General features: G+C 45.0%; 1 protein-coding gene across 1 annotated transcript in view; it reads left to right on the top strand.

The window, feature by feature from the left end:
* BRINP1 (BMP/retinoic acid inducible neural specific 1) overlaps window positions 1-20,121 on the top strand; it is a 184,431-nt gene that overhangs the window by 145,603 nt on the left and 18,707 nt on the right. The window contains exons 6-7 of the mRNA XM_032635627.1: window positions 9,017-9,253; window positions 13,569-13,791. Coding sequence (XP_032491518.1) covers window positions 9,017-9,253; window positions 13,569-13,791 — 460 coding nt within the window. The remainder of the gene's footprint in view (window positions 1-9,016; window positions 9,254-13,568; window positions 13,792-20,121) is intronic.

Consider the following 20,121-nt stretch of genomic DNA (forward strand, 5'->3'; position numbering starts at 1 on the left):
CAAGGAGCTCACAGACCAGGAGGAACATGAATATAGACACACATAGTATGATGCAATGTGTGTTCTACTAGAATTTGAGTTATGTGCAAGGTGCTTTGGTTGCCCACAGAGAGAATGCCTCAGATTGTCAAAGGCTTCCAGAGAAAGCAATAGAAAACAGGGTGAGGACAGGAAATGACATTAGTTGGATAACTATCATGTACTAAGAGCTTCACATGGGTTACATAATTGATTTTGTTTTCCCATTCATGGAGATATAATTTACATCCAGAAAAATTCACCCTTTTGAGGTGAACAGTTCTATGAATATGACAGACATATCCAGTCATGTAATCAAGATACCACCACAATCAAGATATAAAATTGTTCATTTAACTTTTACAAAAACCTACACAGGAAGCTTTAATGAGGAAACTGAAAATCAGAGAAGTTAAGCCTCTTAGTTTTAACTTCCCAAGGTCATGCCGTTAATCAGAGCTGGAGCCAAAATTTGAACAAAGAGAATTTGGAGCATTTGGGGGACAGCGGTGGTAGTGGTACAGGATGTAGCAAAAAAAGGGAGTTAGGTGAGAAAAGAATCTGCAGACATCAGCTGACCTAGGGATCAGGTGACACAGAATCTTAGAGGTGTCATTTGGTTTTTATCATGAATTCTATGAAGAAGCTTAGGTTTAAATTGACTCAACCTCTTCTTAAAGCTTCAAGGGCATCTTCATGTTGCAATTTTATGAAACTGAATTTTTAAATTATGTTGGAGAAAAAAAGTATTTTGGCCTCCTTATTGTTAGCGATTTCATAGTTTAGACCATATTCTCTTTTTCAAAGTTAAAAGTGTCATTTAGAAGTCTCCCTGCCCCCAATCCCTTTTGCCAGTTTAAATCCTCCTCTGATTGTCTGCCTCACTGAAAGGTAAGTTCCATGAGAGCAAGGATTTTGTTTCTAGTTCCTTGCCTTTTCGCCAGTGCCTGAAAGAGTACCTGGCATCTAATAGATACCTATTTGCTTAATAATTGAAATAAGACCAGAACAGAATAGACTCAGAAAATCAAGGTTGAAAGAATCTTCATGATCAACTAGTACACTGGCTGGCCAACTTTTTCTGTAAAGAGCCAGATGGTAAATATTTTAGGCTTTGTGGGTCACACACAGTCTCTGTTGCAACTATCCATCTCTTCCATTGTAATGTGAAAGCAGCTGTAAACAATACTTCAATCTGTGTGGTTGCATTCCAATAGAATTAATTTGTGAAAATAGGCCCGCGGGCCCCAGTTTGCCACTTCCTGTATCCATCAGTACAGGCTAGGTTATGTTGTGCTAACAAACAATCCCTGAATCTCAGTGGCAAATGTAAATACTCATTTCTTACTGATGCTACATCATGGTCACAAGTCACTTGTGATTCTGCTTCACAGAATGAAGAAGGCATTTATCTGGAGAACAGCAGTGGCCTCTAGATGGAACATTGTTGTTCTTGTGGTGATGGGAAAAGAGAATCTGATGGATCCATGTGTGGGTCCTCGTAGCTTCGTTTTGGAAGTTGCAAACATCACTTGCACATTTCATTAACCAAAACATGTCACGGGAACCTATCTGAGTTCAGAGGGTGGGAGTGTGTAATTTTTTCAAAGGCAGGACACTGCAGGGAGGGGCACTGAATACGCATTAATAGGTTCTTTGGAACATCCCTACAGGGTCACCTTTCTATACTGCCAGTCACCCCTCAAAACTTCTGCTGGTTTAAAAAGGTTTTCATTTTATTGTGCAGAATATCATTTACCTGTATTTTTCCTCCAAGAGTTCCATGTCTACTCCTCAAGATCCCGCAGGGTTATTCTATCAGGAAGGGGGAGCCAGAACCCACCCACTTTTCCCCCCAGGTAGCTGCCCTTCCTCATTTCCTGGAGTGCAAATGACCCTTCATGGAGACAGGGCTGAGCTTCTGAATGAGATCATAGCCTTTTTGCCCTTTCTGCATAGTTTCACCCTGTGAATTATCATCTTATTTCCATTCCACTCCAATGAGCTGTCAGCGATAGATACTGTAATTCACCGCAATAGAAACACAAACAGATGGGTAATTGACCTGCACGCCTTCATTACACTGAGGTTCAGAATGACTGCTGGAACCATGAAGTCCTTTATCTGCCAGTCTGAAATCCCTGGGCTTTCACAGGAAGGGGGTCAGGCTGACTTTTTGCAAAAGGTACAGTCCTTGTTGTCCTCCTCCTCGCCTCGTGCTTTTCAGAAATGGACAGAATTTGACAAGCAGAACTTAGCAGGTACAAGACAACAGGTGGGACTCCTATAGGGCTCTGAGAGATCTACAGGGGGCCACATTCTGATGCAAGAACAGGATAGGAAAATATTTATACTCAACCAAAACAGAACCTGTATTTTTCCCTCTTCCTCTTAGCACTGTAAGAGATCGTACATTTAATGTTTAATGAAATAGGTCAGAAAAGAGCAAATCCATCAAAATATTACTATATTAGGTAATTAGGATACAGAATAAAATAAAACAAAGCTGAGGGAAACAAAAGGAAGATGTAGAGCTCTTGCCTTGAACAAGACTTAGATTGATACAAGGTATGCACACACTGACCCAACTTTGTGCAGCGTATGCCTTCTCCATGGAACGCTGGGGATGCCCTTCTTTATCTACTGAGACCAGGCTCGTGTCTCAAGACTCTACCCACATCCTACTCACATCACGAAGTCTTCCATAATTATCATGCCCAGGCTTATTTTCTTTCATCTTCATAATAGATCACTGGCTTATTCAATATTTGAAATATATTTATTGAACACCTACTATTTACCAGACATCATACAACTTTATGTTTTAATCATCAGTTAAGGCTTTTGCCTCTTGGATTCTGAACTTTAGTTTTGAATCTCCAGGTAGCACTTCTGTGTCCTTAGAAGGTAGGAAACATCTAGTCCAGCAGTTCCTCAGGTACTGCTTGTTGAAGGAAGGAGAAAGTGGCCAAGAGGTCCTATCAGCAGAGGAGCAGGGTCAGGGTCAGGGATGAAGGTCGGATTGGCTTTTGTTGATAGTGTCCTCTTTTCCAGACATTAAGTGTTCCCTAGCTCACTGAGCACAGTCACCTGAACCAGGTGCCTGCTTTACACAGCAATATTGACAACAGCAATATTGACAATGTCCTCAAAGGTCTCCAGGGATCCAATGTAAGATTACCCTGAAAGTTCTGTTACTTTAGCGCCTCCCAGTGGTTGAAACTCAGAAGCACAGTGAGCCGCCTTTTCTTTTTCTGAATCTCAGGTTCATTCCCTGCCTGTAAGAGACCAGGATCCTTGACCTTTGTTGTTGTAGGAAGCGCTCTTCCTCTGATGAGCTGACAGATCTCTGCTCTGTGTCATTCTTCCCTTCAGAGTTGTGATCTTCTCTGAGGTGCCGAAAGTTGTTCTTCTCTAGGGAACTTGGAAGTAAATGAACAAACAAAAAAAGATGAACCTTAATCAGAAAGAAAGGTGATGGCTAAGTTGGCTCTTAGTTGGAAAGAATAATATTTCCTGAGGCCTTTGCACATGCTGTTTCCACTTTCTAGAACACTCTTCCTGTGGATCTCCCATCCCCTAACTCCTGTTAATCCGTTGGGTCTCAGCCTAAATGCTGCTTCCTCTAGAAGAGAGTCTTTGACCACCCCTACTCCATGCTGGGCTAGGTATTCTTCCCGTGTGTTCCCCAAGCAATCTTGTGCTTCTGCTAAAGCACTGGTCTCACTGCATCCAAGCAGCTTGTTTACAGGTCTGTCTCCTTCCTTAAGTGTGAGGTCAGCGAGGGCAGGGAGTTGCCTGCGTTATTCACCCTGGTATCTGTGGCACAGTGCCTGCCACCCAGTAGAGCTTAAGCAATATGTGTGGAAAGAAGGAAAGAGAGATGGAGAGAAGAAGAAGATAGATGGAAGAGAGAAGGGAAGGAAGGAAAGGAGGGAGGGAGGGAGGGAAGGAAGGAAAATTCATTGAAGTACAAACAATGGAACAATAATAATGAGCACCTACAATAATTACTATAATGCTATTAAGACAAATTGCACTCTTGGCATGTTTCCTACTAGCCCAAATGGGGCTACTCAAGAAGGATTTTTCCAAGAAGCGCTCAAGTTTGGTCCAGGTAATGGATTATGTTCTAATAGGGTGTAAATGGAGGAACCTAACATTTATTGAACACTTAATTATAACAAAATACCATAGATTGGGTGGTTTGAACAAGAGACATTATTTCTTACCATTCTGGAGGCTGGGAAGTCTAAGGTCAAGGTGCCGACAGATTCAGTGTCCGATTAAGGCACATTCCTGGCTTGTAGACAGCTGTTTTCTCACTGTGTGCTCACGTGGCCTTTTCTTAGTGTGTGCTCAGGGAGGCAAGGCGGGGGAGAGGGAGAGAGAGAGGGAGGAAGAGCGAGAGAGCGCAAGCGTGCATGCCTTCCCGTCTCTTCCTCTTACTATAAGGGCACTAATCCCATCGTGGAGACCCCACCTTCATGACCTCATCTAAACCTAATCATCTTCCAAAGGCCCCACCTCTTAATGCCATCACAAGGTGGGGCAGGGTTAGGGTTTCAACGTATGAAATTGGGGTGGGAGGGGCACAAACATTCAGCCCATAAGAGTCAGGTGTTTGCTAAACTGCTGTTTATGCCTTTTCTCCCCTCATTTACCCTTTTCAACGGCCCTGGAAGGTGGTTATTGGGATTTTTAACTTCACAGGCAAGAAAACTGAGTTTCAGAGGGGCTAAGACATTCCCAGAGGCCACTCTGTGCCACAGGTACCACAGAGGCCCCAAGCCAGGCATTCGTCTCAGTTTCCACACTTACCCACTGGAGATGCGGAAGAACCTGCCAGTGTTTCAGAGTTCAGTCCGAATTCCCAGATTCAAGTCCTGAGTCTTTTACTATAGTTGTGGAGCTATGGACATGTCTTCAATTCTAATGGCCTCAAAGGTTTTAGGGACAACTTTCTCTTCAGTAGGGATAAGAAAGGGGATGCTTCTTTCATTCAACAAATGAGAGTCTGAAACCTCCACAGGGCTTGGTCTTAAGTTACACCCTGGGGGCTTGTCGTGGACAGATAAGCCTCTGTCCCCATAAAGCCCATCTCCCCCATTAGACAGTGGGCTGTCCCCCTTAAGCCCACTGTCTAATGGGGGAGATGGAACAAAAATGAAGACAAATGAATAAGGTAATTTCATTCAGAAACTAATTCTGTGAAGCAAATAGAAGAGACATTTTAACTCGGGTGGTCTGGACAAGTCTGGATGGCAGGACAAGGGGGCCAGACAGAGATCTCGAAAAGGAATATTCTAGGCACAGGGGAGGACAAGTGCAGAGACTGTAGAAAGAATAAGACTGGCACAAAAGAGGGACTGAAAAAGGGCAGGATGCCCGTGTGTCCTGAAAAAAAAGAAGAGAGGATAAGGAGAGAAGAGAAAGGACGCGGTCAGTGAAATAGAGATACCCTCTCGTGTGACAGCACAGAGACTGTACGTAAAATACAAAAGGTATCGTGCAACGTGCGTGTTGAAGTGAGGCAGGAGGGGGGACTGAGGAAGATGGGGCAGAAATCAGGAAAAGAGAAGGCAGATGACATGGGGGTTCCCACATCGACATCGTGCCCACTGTGGAACAGCAGAACATTCCATTTTAAAGTACCAGATTTTTTTTTTAAGTATAACAAGACTGGGCTGGGGCTGCAGATTCCATATGTTTAGCTTGGGATAGTCGCTGTGCAAATGGAACTTTCAACTCTTGCCTTCCTGGGTTTTGTGAGGCCAAATTTATATGCTTGGCACCAAGGGTGGCCTTTTTCTCTCTCACATTTTCTCAGTTTTCCTTTCCGTGTGTATGAGTGTGTGTGTGTGTGTATATCTTTGGGAACTTTGGGGACAGAAGATTCCACCCCAGCCGGCAGCTGTATATCTTTCAAACTGTGGTTCCCCAGGCCAAATCCCCCTCCAAATTATTTATGGCTCCCATTGAAGCCAGCAGGACTCAGGCGCCCATGTAGGAGGTGCTCAGCAATGGGCCTCTTTGTTGGACACAGGTCATTGGGAGACGACACTGCCGGTGACTGCTATTTGAACCTCCGCTGCTGGAAAATGGTTATGTAACTTTAAACAGTAATGACATTTTGCAGAAAAGTGCTTTTTAATTGCTATGTCTTCATTATTCTCTTTCAAATTTGCCCAGGAGATTCCGCCTCAGAGACAGCTTGGCAGGTTCTGGGTTTCCATTTTTAAAGAGCAACCAGTTTTGTGTTTCAGCTGTTCCCAGAAACCCCCCAATCCCAAACTTCATCTGTTTTCAGTTGTGTTACATGGGGTAGGTAATACTGCCTTTTGTATCCTTGCCAGATGGAGAAATGATTTAATGCAATTTTTGAAAAATGCTCTCCCCAAATTCCTTTTGGGCTGGGACTAAGAATAGAATATTTTATCCCGTACAAAGGGGGAGAAAGAAAATGATGAGCAAGCTAGAAAAGTAGGACTGAGAGTATAGTCTGTAGAATTTCTTTAAGCAACAGAAACTTAACCCCAATCCATAGACTTAGATGCCTGTAGGGGATTGGGATCAGCTAAAAATAAATTTTGCTTCGGAAGTGAACATGGTGATACAGATAAAGTGACTCAATAATGCATACGCCGAAAGAATTAGAGGCTTGGTTTAGAAGGACTTTACTGCTTGATTTGATTTGCTCTACCTTTTGGTATTTGCATCATATCCCTCCGTACAGGAGCCCTTCTGAGCAGTGACTCACTCATTTGGACCCTCTGCTCATTGGGGTGGCACTCACCCACCCAGCCTTGTGATGGATCATCGCCCTGGGGCTGTTCAGCTCTGTCTGTTAGCACGTCTTCTGTGCATGTTGACAAAGGATCCACCTTTCCGAATAGCCCTCCCACCAGTGCTGGTTCAACAAACACATAATTCTAGACCCCACTTTTTTGTGGAAGCTCTCCAAATACCCAAACACTGCCTTCTAGATATTTTCTTCTTCTGATTAGATACTCACAGCTATTGTTCCTTTGTTTATCCTGAAGTTTCTGTTGAAACTTTTTAAAAAAACTTTAATCAGAGAAATGGCATCCCTGTCATCATCATCATCAAAAATAGGAATAAATCACGTGTTCATTTGCTATGCGTCAGGGACTTGTTCTAGACAATTCTAAAGAATTATTTCACTTAGCTCTCTCAATAACCCTCTGATGTAGGTACTAAAGGTATCTTCATTTGAGAGAAGAGAAAGTGGAGCCTTTGAGAGGTTGACTAACTAACGTGAGATGACTTAGGTAGTCAGTAGAGAAGCCCGACTCTAGTACTGCCCAGCTCTTAACTACTGTGTTATGATTTCCTACCAGAAGGCACACTAGAAGCACAGTCTTCTTTTTCACAAGGCCCCTCTGAAAATAGTCTTTTTTTAGCTGCCATGTGAAGACAGGTTGAAATGATGGGCTTCGTTTTTTTTTAATAATCTGAAAGCAAGAGAAACAAAGACAAAAATCTAGAAACACAACTTTGAAGTCGAGAGTGAAAGAAATGCTGAGTTTATTCGGAAGATCCCTGATGAGTAGGATTAGGGATGTCCCTGAAGCACGAATGAGAAAAAAATTTAATCCAAATAGCACAGTTCTCTTTTACACAGTGGGTAGTAAAACCATTACCCCATTATGCACTGGTGGCAAAAACTGTTGGCAGCTCCAAATGAGGTGGAGAGAAATGTCCCAGGCAAAAGTGCTTGAATTAATTAATTTAGCCCAGAGTTGTCCTTTTTTCTGGGCACCATAGGCGCTGGCCTGCTGTGCTGACATTTCATAGGTACAAGAGTAGTTAGTACTCGTGCCCAGATAAATCCTTCTCCATCATTGGCCCTCTGGCTTAGGACTTTGATTAGTCAAGTGTAGAGAAAAAATCATGAGGTGTGGTCAACAGTACTCACCTCATAACCATGAGCTACTCATTTCCTCTTGGTGGGCTTTGCCTTCTTCATTTTTAAGCAAAGAAGAGATAATTAATTTAATTTGATGCCATTCTCCACTGATATCTATGTGTATGTGTGAGTGATACTGTGGTCCTGTTCAATTATGTAACTCTATTTCTATCATCCTTACCCAGGAAACTACCAAAGTATTCCCATTATTCACAGGATGGAGTCCAAGTTCCTTAGCGTATATAATAACGACCTTTGCACTCTGGCATCTGCCCTTTTCTAAAACCTGTTCTCCTCCAGCACTGCAACCCCACCCATCAAATTCATTTCATTCACCAGCAACTCCCAGACATGTTAAGTCTTAGTTCTTGCTACCCCTCTCTTCAGAGTATGCTTCCTGTTCTTTTTTACATAATGACCTCTTATTCACTTTTCAACCAGCCCAAATATCATCTCCTCTGCAAACGTTTCCCTGCTATCCCAGCAATGCTGTTTGCAGAGTTCTGCCGTCCAGTTACCTCATATGGCCGACTCTGCTCTGGGTCTATAAAGCTATGTTACGATGATGTGTGTCCATGCCTACCCCTGCTGTTTATATTATAAACTTCCCAAGGGCAAAGATCATGTCTTTTTTATCTCTATAGACCTAGTGCCTAGCTCAGGGCTTGTGCTTCATAAATGGGTTCATAAATATTAGATGAAAGGAAAAGGAAAGAAAAGAAGGAAATAAGGAAAAATAAACGGCAATCTTGTGCTTTCAGTAAGGGTTTTCTCCCAAAATGGAAAAGGTATATTAACAGATCTGGCTCTAGCTTCAGTCCTAATATCACGGAATAGAGTATGCAGTGCGGAGATGGCCAAGGTCATGACCTGAGAAGTTTAACTAGAAGCAAGGCAACTGGAGGCCTTGCCAATTATGCCCTGTGTGGATCTAGGCAGGCCCAGAGATAGTTTGGTTACACAAAGAGAAAGCTAGCAGCTTCGGAGTCCTACGCATCACCTCTCGAAACTGTTAATGAAACACCTTTTCTAACCTTCCCTTTTCCCCTCCTTGCTATTCTCAAACAGGTCTTCAGATCATCTTCCCTCAGTATCTGCAAGAGAAATTTGTCCAATCAGCCTTGAGCTATATCATGTGCAACGGTGAGGGGGAATACGTGTGCCAGAACAGCCAGTGTAGATGCCAGTGTGCCGAGGAGTTCCCGCAGTGCAACTGCCCCATCACCGACATCCAGATCATGGAGTACACGCTGGCCAACATGGCCAAGTCTTGGGCCGAAGCGTACAAGGACCTGGAGAATTCAGGTAGAGAGCCTGATGCTACTACTGCATGAATGGTGCCCTGCCAAGTCGGGAAAATGATCTCACTGGAACTAGTATAGCTGAGGGGAGCATTCAGTAACCCCCCAAGCCTTTCACGTTGGAGGGTCCAGAGCCATCCTAGCAGCCATCAAAGAGTAGGCACTCAGTACGTCTCCAGCGAGTGGAATACTGAATAACATAATCAAGTTTGTGGTCCTATGATGTATTGCTTCTGTGGTACCCAGACGACAGAGAGAATAATGTGTCATAGCACATAGGAAGCCTCTGGAGAGGGGAGTCAAAGCTAGTTGTATTGATTCCTGAGTCTGCGTGTGTGTGTGTGTGTGTGTGTGTGTGTGCGCACGTGTATGTACCTGTCTCCCTAAATAAATGAACACACATATACGTGTAAATATGGGTATGTGTATATATATATATATGTACATACATAGGTAGATATTGCTATAGATATCCAGCGAATTCATCGACTTCCGTAGCTGGAAGTCACTTTTCAGGTAACTTAGCTATTTCCTGTTTTTGTGGTTGAGAAAAATGAATTTCAGGGGAGGAACATCAGTCACCCGAGGCCATAAAGGAGGTGAGGTGCAAAGTTGGGTTTTTGCCTCGTGGAGCTTCTAGTTAATGGGCAATCCCGGCACCGATCAGGTAACTCTGCAGAGAATAGTGACATGCGAATCATATGTATGTAAGGAGCGAGGGGCTCCTGTGAGCAAATCTCGTGGCGTTGGAGGGCAGTATGGCCAGGGAGTCAGGAGAGGCCGCCTCGAGGGAGAGTCTCAGTACCTGAGTGTGTGCAGAGACCAGAGGGTGAGTGCAGGTGGACCAGTGGGAGGCGCCTGGGAGAGAGATGGTTGCCATGTGAGTTACAGGGGTTGTATAGGTAGTAAAAATGGGAAACGTGCAGAGATGCTGAGGTATTTAGAAGGAACAATTAGCAGGGCTTGATGGTAGATTGACCCTGAGAGTTCAAGGGAAGGGCATTGAGGTGAGCTCCAAGGATGTGTTTTAGGTATGCTTGCTAGACAATCTGATGGGCGCTGGTACCATTCACAGAGCTAGAACACCCTGGAAGGTTTGGAAAGAAGACTGTGTACTCAGTTTTGGACATGAAAAGCTTGGGAACCCTTGAGACTTCCAAAAAGAGATGCCAAGTAGATATTTGGCATTTGATATGTGCTCAGAGATCTGTTAAATAAATGGACGTATGTAGAGAGCGTTTCTGTTTTTAACACAACCATATATCCCTTAAATCTATTACAACGTTAATAGATTGAGTTAAAGTGAGTAGTGATATTCCTGTGTTCTAGAGGAGGGAGGGTGTCAAGACCCAGTGTCTTCCCCAGGGTTACGTAGTTAGTAAATGACAGTGCTGGTAATGGAATGCCTGATTCCAAATCCACTACTCATAGCAGCTTTTGTAACTTACTAATTCTACTTTACCCACCCCCAGGCCTCAGTTCCCTCATCTGATAAATGAGAGGGCATGTTTGTGTTTTTAATATTTGAATTTATTTAAATCTTTAGCCAAGAAACCCTTTGATCAAACAAAATCTTACCTTGGAGCCACTGTGTACCACAGATAAAAGCTGAGCTGTAGAGCGCTGTGTTTGAAAACCACTGGTTTCCGTGATCTCTAGGCCTCCCACCAGTTCTGGGAGTGCAGAATGCATCCATGATTCTGCTCTCACGGGGTCATCGAGTGGAGCTGTGATGCCTTAGGAACCTGCACCCATTAGTCCATTTAAAATCCTGGGAATCCATAAAAGAGGAGAGGTTCATGATGGAAATGTATTATGATGATTATTTGGCCTCAAACAAAAGAAGCATTTCATAAAATGCTTTTGAAAAGAGATTCTACTGATTGCTAAAAAGCAGAGGGGTGTGTAGGCTGTGTGCACAAGTAGTAGGAATCCCTAGCACGGAATCCTTATTCCTAAGGAAGAGAAGCCACTTTGAGTGGGTGGGTGTGGGAGGAAATTCAGAAAGCTGAGATGCTGCAGGGTAAGCTGAAAAGGCCACAGAAGTGATTTCTGTGTCACGATTGTCTCTCCACAAAAGCACACCTTTCCTCTAGATATCCTGCACTCATCCATTTGAAATGTTTGTACCCATGAAAACAAAGCCGTCCATCCACACGTGTATGTGGCTCGTACATGTATACTTTCCTCCTTTTCCTTTGCAACCCATAACCTTAAGGACTCAGCCCCAAGTAATTTGGAGGAATTAATGACTGGCCAAAGGTCAAAGCCATTGATTCCTTCAAGGCTCGAGAGTTAGTGGTCACATAGGACCTAGTTTACGCACATAAATGGGGGTCTATGCTTCCTTTATTGGGAGGGAACCCTTCTACTTTTAGTCAAGAAAATGAAATCATTTTCACTTTTTAATTAGGCGTTCGTATCTGACCCAAATTCTGGTTCTTTGAAAGGACTGTTATCTCCTCCGAGGTCAACAGAGCCCTCTGCAGGATGAGCTGTGTGGCGGGGAGAGCTGGACTGGCCAAAGCAGCAGCGTCATTAGGGCCAGTCCCCTGCCCCCAGCCAGCCCACTGAGTAAATCCCTCAGCATCGTCGTGTGTATCCTCCCAATCTCACACAGCCGTCCACTCGGCACCTTCTGGGTATCGAAAACTATTTACGCAGACAGCGTCTCTCAAGATTTGAATTAGATGCTCTTACTGACAGATGGGGAAACTGAGGCATTGAGAAACTAATGCTTATACAGCCATCCAAGGGTCAGGAAATCAGTCTGAACTCGTGCATGTCTAACGGTCTATAACAAGGTTCCTGAGGAGTCAGAGACTCCTGTTTCAGCACCTTAACAGAAAAGATATTAATATATTAAAAAATATATAGTTTTTTTCCTCTCAATTCACTGATCCTCTTTATGTGTTGAGAGTAAGTGTAATATGCTACATAAGAGCATAAGATTCGGAGCCAGTCTAGAGTTCTAATTCTACCATTTGCTGGCTGTGTGACCTCGGCAAGTTAATTAACTTCTCTGTGTCTTACTTTCTATAAAAGGGGGCACTAAAAGCACCCACCTCGTATGTTTGCTATAAAATCACTTATATATTGTAGATGTTTAAGACTGACCCTGGTGCTTATCGAGAGCTTAGAAGGCATTTTTTAGAAAAAAAAGAATGCCTAATATACCTGAAATTTCCTTGTAGGTTTTATGGAAAGTATCAAGCTTCAGATATCTGTAGACAGATGATTGCTAGATAGCTAGATAGCTAGATAGATAGATAGATAGATGACAGATAGATGATAGATATCCCAACCATTTAGCCTGTTTTTCCTGCAAAATGATCAACCCCTTAATTTTTTAACTTTCCCAATAGTTGAGTGGGGGATTGAGTAGGAGGTATTAGATCAGAAAACAACAGCTCAGGTTTTAGTCCTGTCTCTTGTTACTCATGGACTGTTCTACCTTCAGAAAACGATATTCCCACTCGAGGCTTCAGTTTCTCCAAATGTAGAACAAGAAAGCTGACCTAGATCATTTCTTCTAAGGCTGTGTCACCTTGTAGCACACACTGACACACTGAAACTCAGCATCACAAACTGAAATCTTCACCCAGGAGACCCGAGAGTTCGTCCCCATCTGGAGTCTCCCAAAACGTGACTTGATGTGAGGTGGTCCACACATGCAGCTTCCAGTGAGAATGCGGCACACAGCGGGGAGGGTGATCGATGTCAGTTCTCTGTCGATCCTGAAGATTACATCAAAGAGAATGTCTCAGTTGCTGCTAATATCCTCTCACATCTATCACCTGCTCCTTCCCTAAATTTCAAAGTGAGAGCAGGCACAGGGGTTCAGTCATTTAGCAGGCCACAGCATTTGGCTAGAATTTATTAATATCATTTTCATTATATTTATTTTTACAGCTTTATTTTTATAGCTCCCGTTCTACCGAGGGCATCTGATAGTGATTCTCTACTTGGATTGGATAAAAATTTAATTGATTCAAAGATAAGTACAAGTAAATATAAGTACAAGTGAATGTCATAAAGTTGGCGTTCAAATGACAGAAGTTCGGGCAGCCCTGTCTGAAGCAAGGATGCGGGATGCAGGTTCACTCCTGCGGTAGCAAAGTAAAAGACCCGTCCATGAAAACACAGTGGCCTCTTCACTGCGTGCTAGGAGTGGAGCAGGCTAGTTCCGTGTTTGTAGGCCACCGACAAGTCGGCTTTATTGTGCGCCTGCTTTGCTTGTGGATGGGGCTAAGCACTTGCGCCTCAGATGGGGGCTGTGTCATGCTCAGCCCGCCTTCTTGGCCTTTGTCTCTTGCTAGATGAGTTTAAATCGTTCATGAAGCGTCTCCCTAGCAACCACTTCCTGACCATTGGGAGCATCCATCAGCACTGGGGCAACGACTGGGACCTGCAGAACCGCTACAAGCTCCTGCAGAGCGCCACGGAGGCCCAGAGGCAGAAGATCCAGCGCACTGCCCGCAAGCTCTTCGGCCTCAGCGTCCGCTGCCGCCACAATCCCAACCACCAGCTGCCTCGAGAGAGGTAAGTGCTGGCCCAGCACCAGGCTCAGACCTGGGGCAGGGGCACACGTACTACAGAAGTTGTATCTGGAGCTTGTGGCCTTGCATGGTCCTGACCCACAGTTTTCTCGATTGTCTCTGGCTTCTCCCCTACTGGCTCTGGCTGCACTGGATTTCTGTTTCCTGAAAATACCCTGAACTTTCAGCCGCTATAGTCTGTCTGATCCATCTGACAGGTGAAGGAAATTAGCAGTAGCCCTGACTGCTATGTGACATTTTTCTGGTTGCTTAAATGTATTACCTAACTTGAAAATTACTTGGCAAAGCAGATTTTAGCATCCCCATCTTAATGGTGAAGAAACTGGGTTAACTGATGAATCAAACAATTTATTGACGGGGCTGGAGTAGAGTGAAGCAAAGGAGGCACCTACCATGAAGGAAGCACTCCCTCCCCCGGTCATGCGAGGACAGGGTCCTCACCTGAGAGGAAGCGCCTCCTCAAATGCCTACCTGCCTCGCTGGCCTCACCCTAGTCCCAGCCCTGCTCGTGATGTACCAGGTATTCTGAAGAATGATGGAGAGCACAGGGGTGAACGAGCCAGACAGGGCTCATGCCCTCATAGCACCTAGGGTTTATCAACTTTCTCAGGGACCCACAGAGAAGGAGCGAGAATTCAAATCCAAGTCTCTCGGACTCCACTCTCCCAGGGCATTCATGAGCTACATCTGGGGGTTTTCTGTATTTGTGTCTCCAGGGTTTCCATGAAGGCATCATGGAAGAGCAGGAAAGCAGGCTTGGGTCTGTCCACCCTGCTCTGCCAGAGCGCTGATGCTTTCATCTGTTTCATGTTTGGGGATTCCACACTCAACTTTATTCAATGAAAATAGATCCACTCTTAAAAAGACTGAGGCTAAGTCACCTTCACTTAACAGATTCTGTGTCAGCCACATATTTTATCCACAATTGCTACCCGCATTGTACAGGTTAGAAAACTGAAGCTCAGAGAGGGCAAGGAATTGGTCCAAAACAGCAGTGTAAGTCAGTAGTTCTCAATGGAGGTGGCTTTGTCTCCAGGGAACATTTAGAAAGGTCTGAAGACATTTCTGAGTGTCATAACACATGTGAGTGCTACTGCAGTCCCCACAACAAACAGTGATCTGGCCCCAGAAGTCAACGATGCTGATATAAGAACAAGAGACAAGATACCCCGACTCTTTGACTCTAAGTACTGTGTTCTTAATCGCCCTGCTCTACATGCACTCAAAATTTAAAAAGCACCAAACTCTTTAAAAAAAAGTCCTCCTCTATACCAGCCACCCTCACCCAAGCCCTCATTTTCCTCTCGATTTTCTAGACTCAGATCAAATGCTGCCTCCTTCAGGAAGTCTTTGCTGATTACAACAGCCAATATGGAGGGCCCCTTATTTTAAGTTCCCATTAACCTAAAACCCACACATTAGTCAGCAGATTTTCTTCTGTTTCCCATAATAAAACCTCCTCCTTTTGCACTCGTCCATGCTCATCTCTGTTCTCCCCATTCCCCCCAACTTGGAGCTGCTTTCTTTTCATCTAGCTTGTGATCCTTGTGAAACAAATGGAATTTCGGCCGGCAGTGGCTTACTTGTTGAAATGCTGCAGAACCAGGGACTAGGAAAGGGGCCCAGTCACAAAATAGCTCCCTTGTCATCTGTGACCATTGCCCAAACTGCCACCATGAGTGAGGGTCTGAAGTGGATTCCATGTAGACCCACTGAGCATCAGTCAAGTGACCTGCATCAGGCACTGGGGGAGATTCGGAAGTGAACACAGTAACAGTGCCGTGAAAGATGTCTCTTAAAGGAGGAGTGGGGAGGAGATCTGTTGGCAGTCGGGAAGAACTCCCCACCTATATTAGCTTGCTAGGGCCGCCATAGCTAACTACCACTGACTGAGTGGTTTAAACAACAGAAATGCATTTTTTCCCAGTTCTGGTGCCTGGAAGTCTGAGACTGAGGTATTGGTTATTCCTGAGGCCTCTCTCCTTGGCTTGTAGCTGGACATCTTCTGTGTCTTCACAGGGTCTTTTCTTTCTGTGTATCTGTGTCCTAATCCTCCTTTCTTATAAGGACACCAGTCCTGTTGGGATAGGGCTCACCTCAGTGACCTCATTTTAACTTTATTACCTCTTTAAAGACCTTATCTCCAAATAGAGTCACATTCGGAGATACTGTGGGTGACGACTTGACTGTATGGATTTTGGGGGGATATAATTGAGCCTAGACACCACAAGAGGTGGCTTTTGATCAGATCCCTAAGTGGAGAAATGGTGCATCCCCAGGCTGGCCACACCGGCTGTGCACCTGGGCAAAAGAGTTCACACTTAACCATTACCAGACTTTAAACAAAAGCACCTGTCAGTGTTGCTGGTTGTCACTCCAGAGAATGAAGTGGAAAGTCCAGAAGCCCAAAGACACGGGGAAGACACATTGATTAAAGGTGAGCAGAGTGCCCAGGGCACAGAGTATAGAGCACCGTTGAGCACACTGGGTCTAGGGAAGGCTCAGGAGGGCTCCAGAGGAGAGAGGAGCTGGACAGGCCTTAGAAGGGAGGAAGGAGGGACAAAATCGGGTAACGGGAAGAACGCGGAACAGAGTCGGGGGTTGGATGAGATTGCACCCTAACCTTAGCAAGCTGTGGACGCAGGTCGCCTCGCTATTCTGAGTGCAAAACCTGTCCACATCTGTAATTTGCTCTTCCTCTGCAAGGCACAGACAGCTAGAAATACCCTGCCACCGCTGGGACCTGCAAAGAAAGAACTCGCAGTGTTGTCATCTCTCCTCCTGAGATAAGAAAACTTGCCCTAATCATTACATCCCTCCTTCACTCACCTGGAGAGGGTGCCTGGAATTCCACTTTGGCATGTCACTCAATTACATTCAGTTAGTATGTATTGGATACTGGGGTGGGCAGGGGACATAGAAATGCAGCGGTGCTGATTCGTCCGGAGCCTTCCCAGGAGAACTGAACCTCCTTGCTGGCTGTGGGCTGCTTCCTGCCATCTGAACCAGAGGCTTTAATGAGCGTTTCTTACACCAGCAGGCAGGGCACCTCCCTGCCGCGGAGCAGCGTCAGACAGAGGTGCTAACACTGGGGACCTTGGGCCACCTGAGCTGAGCTGGAATTTGCAAATGAACCACTTGCTCTGCTGCGGTTTGTCTGTGTCCTGGGCTCCACGGGGGCTGAGTCCACCAAGCAGATGCCATCACTTGTGTCAAGAAGGGTGGCATTGTTGGGCGGGGGTGGGAGAGGGAAAGAGCCCGGGTCTTCAGCAGCACACGGACTGGATCCAGATCCTGGCTCCGTTTACTATAGCCACAGGGCTTTATGTACCTCATTTGCAACGTGGGATAATTACGCTAGCCTTCAGATTAAGGATGAGGATTAAGATTTTAAAATTCAAAAAGCCTGACTCGGTTAATAGAGAGTTGTCACTCAGTGCGGGTTTCCCCCACTATCCGAAAATAGAGCTTTTCTGTGAAACGTTTCATAAGCTGAAACGCCGTAAAGCAAAGCAGCAATTACCTTTTTTCATAAAAGCTAAAATCTTTGGATTTCTTTAGGTTAGTGAAAACATGTCTTTTTTAAGGTCTTTTGTAAAAGCGAAGTGGCATAAAGCAGACTTTTGAAAAGCAGGGGACACCTGTATATGGATTCTAAAGATCAGGCACTGTTCTGAGCGTCTCATATGAATTAACTCACTTCCCCCTCACTGCAGCGTTACAGACTAGGTACTCTTACTATCTTAGTATTTCTACTCTACTGATAAGGGAACTGAGGCACAGACAGTTTAATAATGTACCCAAGGGTAATAAATATTATTTTATTGTTACTTCAAAGACGTGTTTACCTGTAAAATCTAGTGAGAAGTCAAATATAGAAAATCGGTTTGAAGGCATACTGGAACGTTAATATTGAGCTGGACGGCAAAAGGGGGGTTCTGCTTATCAGCTGTTGCCAAACAATTCACCCAAGATTTCTGGGCTCAAAACAACACTTATTATCCACTCTCAGGACTCTGTAGACTGACTGGGCACAGCTGGGGCTCCCTCAGGTTGGCTGGGGCTGGGGTCACAGGGGGCCTTGACTGGACATCCAAGATGGCTCACTCCCAGGGCTGGCAGGATGCTGGCTCTACACGTACCCTCTCCAGGTGGCCTGGGCTTCTTGAAACACGGCAGCCTCCTGAGACTAAGAGGAAACGGTAAGGCTTCTTACAGCTTAGCTTTGGAAGTCAGAGAGTATCACTTCCACCATATTCTATTGGCCAAAAGCCCAGCCCAGATTCAAGCAGGTGAATGCTGGGGGTTGTGGGTCACTGGGGGCAGAGGGAATCTTTTTGGAGTTTAAGCACCACAGGATAAATTGAGTATAATTGGAGGTAGAGGTGACTATCCTATATGTAGGGCAAATAGGATGAATGATAATAATAATCACAATCACAGAGCAATAACACACACTTAACTGAGCAGCTATTATAATAGGCAATAGAGCTGGCTACGTATAAAGATTCTGGAGTCGGACTGCCTGGGTTCAAATCCTAGATTTATTGCCTGCTCACCTTGTAACCCTGGGGAAGTTACTACCACCTTTGAGCCTCAATTTTCTCATCTATAAAATGAGGCTAATAACAGTGCCAGTCTCATAAGGTTGTTCTGAGGATTAAATGCTTGAACGCACATAAACTGTTTAGAACAGGGCCTGGCACATAGAAAACACTCAATACACGTTAAGCTATTTTTCTTATTTTTACCAGGCACTGATTTTGCATACAGATTGCTTAGCCCACAGTAATATTCAGTGAGTCTGAGTGTTGATAATGATGACGTATACTTTTTTCATCTAATCTTCACATTATCTCTATGAAGCGGATGCGATTGGATTTGTTTTATAGGTAAGGAAACTGACGAGGCAGAGACGGAATTAAATTAACTTGTCCAAGGTCACAGGGTAGATGAGCAGCAGGATTGGAAGGGTCTTGCTGACTCCATGGGTGGGTGTGGCGGTCTGTGCAGGCTCTAGGAGGCGAGCAGAAGCAGGAGAGGCGGCTGCGCTGGGTTGGGGCGCCCTGGTTTGAGTGTAGGATGATGTCACAGGCAGGGTGAGCCCCTCAAGGTCATGTGGGTGATGACAGACCAGGAGTAGAGTTTTATGGACCCTAATGTAGTGTGCTGAGATTCAAGAAATGGCACCAGTTGTAGAACCCTGAATCAGCTCTGGAGCCGAGGCAGACACATCAGACACAGCCCCTGGAAGTACAGAGGAGAGGTCAGGTTCAGTGCAGGTCAACTTAGCAAGGAGTTCCTGAGAACTTACTCCGTGTGGGGCTCTGGAAGCATTAAGATAAATAAGACCCATCCCACCCCCAAGGGTCAGTGCTTGTTGGGGTGATGGTAGCAGGATTAATTCCAGACCACACCTGCCAATGGGGAACGCAACACCCAACCAGATTGGGTTTCCATCACGTATTAGGTAATTTCGGGGGTCCCAGGGATACTGTGGTGGATTTCTTTTAGCTTGTGCGGGAGCTGGCCCTAGAGTCAGACCACAGTACTTCAGTTAGGTCGAGGAAAGGCGGGACCCACAGGGAAGTTTCCTGTGGATTGTTTCGCTACCAGGATGTCCTTATGTTTTGCAGTTAAAAAGGCGGAAACACTGGGAAGTGGGCTTTGAGTTTGGTCACTATTACTAGACTTTCTGAGCCTTGGTTTTCTCATCTGCGAGACAGGCAGGATAATTTCTTCTTCCCGCCTCAGAGGGTCTCTGTCTGGCTCACCTGAGATGGTATGTCTGCCAGCACTGTGTAAACTCTGAGTGCTCTGGGAAAGGGGGCTCTGCAAGCAGGGTGAACTTGGAATTAAATTCATCAGGAAGAGAATGGGGCTGAGTTTCGGTTCAAGGTAACACTCTAAGGCATTTCTCTTGCCCCGCGCACTGTCCTACACACTTTCACCTCATTTAATCGTCATGACAACCCACCTGGCAGCATCAACTCATCCCATGTTATGAATGGGGAAGTTTAAGATCCAGAGATGTTAATTGACTCGCTGAAGATTATACATCAAATAAGAGGCAGGATTCAAACCCTGGCAGAGTCCTTTCCCTTAGCATCTATGCTATTCTGCCTGCCCCTGAGGCAGAATGATCCAGGGTGTTCAGATTACCTGCCTAAACTACAAACTGCAATGTGATGGAAATCACCTCTCATTGCAAAGGAGGCCAGGAAGCAAGGAGGGAGGGAGGAAAGAAAAGAGGAAGGGAGAGAGGGAGAGAAAAAAGAAAAGAAGCACAAAATCAGCTTGAGCAGTGAACTCT

This window comes from Phocoena sinus, chromosome 6, assembly GCF_008692025.1.
Source record: "Phocoena sinus isolate mPhoSin1 chromosome 6, mPhoSin1.pri, whole genome shotgun sequence".
Lineage (NCBI taxonomy): Eukaryota > Metazoa > Chordata > Mammalia > Artiodactyla > Phocoenidae > Phocoena > Phocoena sinus.